Source organism: Strix uralensis, chromosome 4 (genome assembly GCF_047716275.1).
Source record: "Strix uralensis isolate ZFMK-TIS-50842 chromosome 4, bStrUra1, whole genome shotgun sequence".
Classification (NCBI taxonomy): domain Eukaryota; kingdom Metazoa; phylum Chordata; class Aves; order Strigiformes; family Strigidae; genus Strix; species Strix uralensis.
Window position 1 is genome coordinate 116399857 of NC_133975.1, and position 6996 is coordinate 116406852.

Here is a 6996-nt window from a genome sequence, read left to right on the forward strand (position 1 = left end):
GTCTGTGTTTCTGTTTCCCTTCTTAGCCACTGAGCCCTGGAAGGACTTCAAAGATGAAGGAGATTTCTCCTGGGATTCACAGTGAAATGAGAGGGAGGGAAAGGATGGTTTCTCAGCTGAAGGGGAAAGATTTGTGGCTTTTGAGCTGAGGACTCGATATGCAGGAAATGGGAGACATAGGGAGTTTCTCAGCCAGGAGTAGGAAGGTTTATCTGCATGCAAGGGACCATGGCACCAGTGATGAGTGAGTGAGGTAGGGAAATATTTGTCTGTTGAAGATCTCATGGCTGCCTATTTGGCCTGGGTCATTTTGTAAACATGGCTCACTCATGCTTGTCTCCAACTGTCTGTAAGTGAAGAATTACTTCATGTAATATTTATTTATTTGTTAATTATGGATCAGTTCTAGTTCCTTCTTGCAAAGAAGTCCCTGGAATATGCACAAGCTATCTTCTCTGCACTGGGGAGTACAAGTACTCTGGCTTAGTCTTCCTTGACAGCTGGGTTGACAATTTTCCCCATGAAGAGGATGCTGTGGCTGATTTTGTCAAAAATCAGCATCAGGAAGGGTCTGTTGAATTTGATGTGAGGAGGCGGAGGAAACTCTGCAGACAATGGTACCACTTCTATTACGGTCACTGCAGCAGCCTCTGTGCCGTTCTCACTAACATCCACCACGGCTTTGTGAATTGCCTGCAAGGGAAGCAAAGATTAAAATCTAGGTACAGAAGAGTACAAGTAGCTGTGGACAAACTTGCTTGCTTTAACACTGTGAGAAGGTAGTTCTTAAAAGAAAGCACAGAATGAGTGTAGAACTGTTGTCCAAGACAAGCAAAGTTTGCTCTGAGTTCAGGGACAGTTTTCCTCAACGCTCGGAGAATCAAATTTGGCTGCTTGCAGAGACTGAGCAGCATAGAGAACCTTTATTATTCTGTTGTTTCTCAGAGTAAGATTTTGTCCTTAGCATTTAACACAAAAGAAGAAAGTTTTCATTTTTCATCTATTTCTGTGTATGCAAAAAAATTCTTTCAGCAAAGACACAATAGTGACAAGTTTTATAGGGTGTCTCTGTAACACAGCCCACTGATATGACTTGACTTTACAGGGCTTTCTATGGTAGGTATAGCAAATTCATATTTCTGAATTCATGTGATCTTATTTCATTGTCTTTGGTCAGTCCCTAGTGTTTGTTCTTCATTGTCCATAACACATCTGAAATTTCCTCTCATGAGGTCCTGCTACCCTTCCTCTATTCACTTGTCTTATATCTGTAATCCAGCTGTTTACATGTGGAATAAGGTATTCAGTGTGAGGAATCACAATGTCATTAAATAATATAGGTTGGAAGGACCTCTACAGGTCATCTAATGCAACCAACCACCCTGCACTGTGTCAGCTCTGACACTAGATAAGGTTGCTCAGGGTGTCATCCAGTCAGGGTTTGAGTATTTCCAAGGATGGAAATTTCACAGCCTCTTTAAATAACTCATCCTAGTTTTTGATCACCCTCATGGTGAATTTTTTTACATAATATCTGATGAGAATTTCCCATTTTCTAACTTGTGTGCATTGTCTCTTGTCCAATTACTGTACACCTGCAAGAAGAGTCTGGGTCCATCTTCTCTGCACCCTCCTAATATGTATCTGTAGCCAGCACTAAGAAACCCCCTTCCCCTTCCCTTCTGGCTGAACAACTTCAGGTCTCCCAACCTCTTCTCATACATCCCATGCTCCAGCCATGAGGCCATCCTGCTCACCCTCCACTGGACTGCTCTGCTCCAGTATGCCCACACCTCTGTTGCATTGGAGAGCTCCAAACTGGATGTGCAGTACTCCAGAGGTGGTCTCACAAGTGCAGAATAGAGAGGAAGGATCACTTCCTCATGATGCAAGGCATATATTCCCTGAGACATTAGGGAAATCACTTATTTGTGTATCAGTTTCTTGTTTGTGAAATGGGGCTACCCCTGTCCCACAAGTCTGTTGTCCATATAAATTCTGAGGTGCTCAGATAATGCAGTAATGAAAGGTGTATACATAGGATAAGAATGACTATTCCCAAACTTATATCACAGCTATGGCTCTCATCATGCATTGATTATTTTACACCAGGTTTTTGTGAAATTGTTTCTGTTATCCTTTCCAAATCTGTTTTCTTCTTCAGAGACTTTCAAGTGAATTTGCAGGGTCACTATGTAGTAAACAATTTTATATTAAACTGTAGGAACAACAGCCATTTAATGCCTAACATTTTCCTTCCTTTGTTACCATCAATGAGCCATGACTAGACTCCAGAAGTGGGATCAGCCTATTTGCGGAGGTAAAACCTGCATGCAAGCAAGACATACAAATCTCTTGATTACCACTTCTGTTTGCATACTTACTTTGGAAACCTTCAGATGAGTTTTTTCTGCCACTTCAGAGAGGTCACTGAACACATCTGTCACACCCATTTTCATAAACAGGCTCTTAACATCATAGGAGCCAGAGATGGAGAATTTTGGAAGGTCCAGGTAGATTTTTCTTTTCAAAAGTAAGTGAAAAATGTGAGTTTATTATTGAAAGATCCCTTGATGCAGTAGCTGCTGCAGGTATACACCCATCCCAAATACCTGTGGAGCTAAGGCTTAGCTTTCTAAGACAGTGATAAATCCCATGTTAGAGAAGCAGAAATTGAAATACCTGTCCCACCAGCCACAGTCTGATCAGTGGTGCAGGGACAGAGTGTTGGTTTATGAAAGTGGCTGGCTAGAAAGTATCATCCGGACTGGAGAAAAAGAAATTGTATTTTTTTTTTAACTGGATTCTTCCTACCCAAAGCAAGCTCCTGAGGGCAATGTACCCATGTGCAGGATCCTCACAGCTGGTAGCACTCCCACTGCTGTGACAGGGGGAGCTGAGGAGACGTTTCCCCTTAGGTACAAAATCACCTGATACCTTGTTAAAAAAACTATGCAATATTTGTTTCTCAGAGTTGCTTAGCAACTCTTTGTGGCATCCTAAGCTTTACTTTGTCCGGATGAGTAGTTACGGCCTGTTCGATATTTAAACAAAGCAGCAGTTAAAAGATTACCTTTTTTCAAGTGATTGCATCCAGTTAGACACTGTTTCTTTTAGCAGAGAGTCCTCCACCTGCTTCATTGTCCCTTCATCAGGCAGAACAAACAATGAAGTAGCATTTCCTTTGTATGGGATTTCTACCACCCAGCAAGACAACTTCTCATCCCTATGGATATTAAAGGCTTTGTTTTGATGCATCATTTTGACCTTAACAGAATTCTTGGCATCCAACAAGAAGTCATCGTCTCTGGTGGCTAAATTGTTGAAAGGTTTTTCCCAGTAGCCTTTTGATAAAAGAATAGGTATAGAATTGAATAAATTGAAAAAGGGACTAATAAAGGCATGTCACATTAGTTGATGCTTAAAATGCTGTATTTGAACTGTAAAAGCAACAACAAACCTATCTCAGTTTAAGGATGCTTGTTTCCTAGCCATGGAAAGAAGCTTTACGTCATTTCAATGGTTCTAATAAAAATCACACAAGAAAAATATGGGCTGAGATCATGGAAAAGAGCCTTTGCCTGCTAATGCAATTGTAAAACTTCCACAGACTGCCACTATACAGCCTTATTCCTTTCATACAAGTGTCAGCCATGTTTGACCATGTCCTGCACAGCCAAACACCTATACCTTTCAACAAATGATCATAAGCTGCCACACTCAACCTTTCTGAATATTTTCAGCTCTGAACCTCTTTAAAATTGGTATGACATTGATCAGTATTTCTATGGGTTGATCTTTTTCTTTCTTTTTTTTTTACTCATACAGAAAAATGATTCTTCATACCTGGCTTTCAAATATTTCCTTATGTCATTTAAAAGTAGAAAGACATATTTTAAATTAGATGATAGCATAGGTTCAAGTGTGAAAAAAGTTATGTTTCTTACACCTGGATAAGACTTCCAGAACTTACATGTATAACTCTTATCTACGTTTGTCACTCACCTTTAAAGAAAATGTAGTTAACCAGAACCATCACGGTCTCATGATCAAGACTCTTAAGTAAATCAACAATTTTCCCGTGGGTTTTTGTTTCTATGTACTTATTGATTTCCTTTACAGCCTCTGCAGAATTCTTTAATTTACTAGAAATAGCTTCAGAATAATAAAAATTTGTGACATCATCCAAAAATTTTTGGAGCAGTTTCAGTTGGTCATCTATGAACAGGGTATTGCCCATGTTCGACTGGATTTCTCGGTGGGGGTCATTCAGCAGTTGGAGGACACGCTGAAATCCCTCATGGATCTCATGCTCCTCCATCTCTGTCAGGTTGAAGGCGAGGCCTTTGTGCAACTGATGAAGTGTGTTTGATCTGGCTCCCAGGGAGAGCATTGCAAAGGCAGTGGAGATGCTCAAAGGAGAGAAGAAAATGTTCTTGTTGCCCACCTCCTCTCTGACCTGCTTGTAAAACTTAAATGCAAACTCAGCATTGCTGGGGGCTATCTTGACATGAGCCAAGTTTTCACCTTCAGCCTGGGAATGGTCTTCTGGGAAATGGGGTATTTTTTGTTCCTGCTGTTCATTGAGACTGGACCTATGTTGACTCTGGGCTTGAAGTCCAAGAAACAACAAACAGAGATACAATGCAGACTTCATTTTCCTTCTGAACAATTCTGTTAAGAAAGAATAAACAGCTTTTAGAATGGGAGAATTTTATCTTTCCTGTATTTTTTTTTTCTAGTTTCTGTATTCTAGTTACTGATTTTCAGATGTCAGTCTTTAGGATTACTGTTCAATTTAGAAATACGCTTCTACTTGGCCTCCTGGATAGTCTATTTCTAGTCAGTTCTCTCAATGTCTGACCAATGAGAAAATGAAGGAAGATATTAATGTGGCATCACCACGGAAGAGTTGATGTTGAGTAGGATTTTGTGAGGTATTATGCCTGAAATAATAGTTCCTGCCTCTGACCAGCATGGCCTTATTACATTCCTACATGCCTTTGGGTGCATGGTTGAGTTCACCTATTAGCCCCCATATATTTGGTAAGTACTTTGGCAGAGGAACTGACATTTGCTGATATGTTTCTGTAGTACCCATGGTCTTGTTCTCACTTGGGTTTTCAAGCACTGCAGTGATACAGAGATAACATCAGTTATAGCTGTGAATAAAATCCATCTAAATGCTCACCCCTTAAACTATTTATATCTTTCTGCCTCTTGAGTAGCAGCTTGGAACTCAAGAACCGTAATATTTCAAAACATTAGCTTAAATGTTTCAGCAAATTAAGGATAAATCGAGAAAGTTTATTCACTGTCTATTGCACATAAACTGTCCATAAAGTTGCAAAGCCCAAGACTCAAGAGCTTAGGAAAAGCTATAGTGGAATCTGCCTTCCTGTGTATGTGGAATCCAATGACCTTTCCTCTTCCATTAACTGACATAAGCAAATTCTACATAATCCCACAATCTCTCTTCTGCTCTTTTCAGGGGAAGAATCATGAAATATACTGGAGAATATTCTCCATAGGGTGTCTCACCTAAATTATCTCAAATGACAGAAACTCAAAAATATGAAGTAGGCAGTGGCCTGCAGGAAAGTAGAGACAATCTGGATGATGCTCATAGCAGCTCTATACTTATTCTGGAGCATGGGATTCTGCTCCAGGGTCTGCCTCAGACTCTGTGTCTAATGCCAGGTTTAGGTCTTATATCAAACTTTTCAAGGGGAGTTGTTAAATCTGGGTTCCCCCTTTTCTGTCTGCCCAGTATGAAACACTGGAGATATAAGCTGTGGAAGTGCTGAGTTCGGGAGCTGTGCTCAGCATGCCTAAAATGCTGGATAAAAGCATCAACTCTGAAAAAAAAGACATTCTAAATGGAGGTGATTCCTTTTGGTCTGGTAAGTACTCTTTTCATAATTCTCCAAAGCTGCTTTTGAGACACTAATTTCTCTTCCAGGCCACTTGGCTGCAAGTAGCCTGATCTTAAAGCACACAAGGATGCTACTGTCATTAGCCCTGCATCAGCCTAGAGTAGTCAGAACATTGAGATTGCAACTAAATTTACTCCTTTGGGAGCAGAGACAACTTGTTTTTCACCTTGGTATTGACTGTTAAGTACTCATTTTGGACCTCATTTCCCAGTCATCCTGCCACTATAGCTAGCAGCTGGATCACTGACTGAACTTGCTTCCAGAAGCTAAAATAATTTCCAATTACTGTACAAAATAAATTCATTTCAGAATTAAATATAGTGCAGTAAATGATGGAGATCACAGACAGTGTGAATTCAAAGGCTTCTAAGAAAGTGTAATATGGTACTTACAGTGCTGGACCTCTCTTTCACTGTGCTTCTTTCCTACACATTTTGCTGGGTAGTGTTAAATTAATGTCCGCTGGTAAATATTAAACAGAGCAAATAAGATCTATTTGTAAAGCAAAGACTGAGTAAGCTATTTTTTTTCTGGACATCAAACATTATAAGTCTGTTTTCCCATCATACAGGCAGAATGATGCCAACACCTAGGGCTCTGAGGGGAGAGAGAGAGCAGGGACCTTGCTACTCTTGGTTTTGAACTAAACTGTGGGCAAAAGAGCTTTGCAAGGTAGTCTGCCATTACCGTGGTAAATGAGCTTTAGAAAACAGAACATTAGAGGAACTGGAAAGCTGAGATAGGGCCAAAGCAATGTCTGTTTATAAAAAGAATGCTGTGTCTCACTGAACTCTCTGCATGGGATATCCTGATGTAATGTTGTCACCTAATTGAGTACCCAAGCCAGCAGCAAGTTTGTTCAGGAATAGCTCACTATCTCTATGTTGCCCTGCAGTGCACACTGCAGGTATGCCCTAACTGGCATTATTTGGAAGGCTCATTAAATTATTAGATAAAGGATACTCGTGGGCACTGGTTAGCTTTTTGAGAGACCTTTGATGAGTGTTTTAGAAACTACTAAAGTGAAAGGCAAAGTATTAACATCCTTGGAAAATAGCCA

At 40.3% G+C, this 6996-nt stretch overlaps 1 protein-coding gene across 1 annotated transcript; it reads right to left on the reverse strand.

Moving 5' to 3' along the window:
* Window positions 1-361: 361 nt before the first annotated feature.
* On the reverse strand, window positions 362-6352 carry LOC141943429 (alpha-1-antitrypsin-like). Its single transcript, XM_074868685.1, has 5 exons — window positions 6329-6352; window positions 4006-4674; window positions 3074-3344; window positions 2385-2523; window positions 362-693 (listed from the first exon to the last, which is right to left on the reverse strand). The coding sequence occupies exons 2-5, from the start codon at window positions 4655-4657 to the stop codon at window positions 484-486; spliced, it is 1272 nt and encodes a 423-aa protein (XP_074724786.1). The 5' UTR covers window positions 4658-4674; window positions 6329-6352; the 3' UTR covers window positions 362-483.
* Between the last annotated feature and the right edge of the window lie 644 nt (window positions 6353-6996).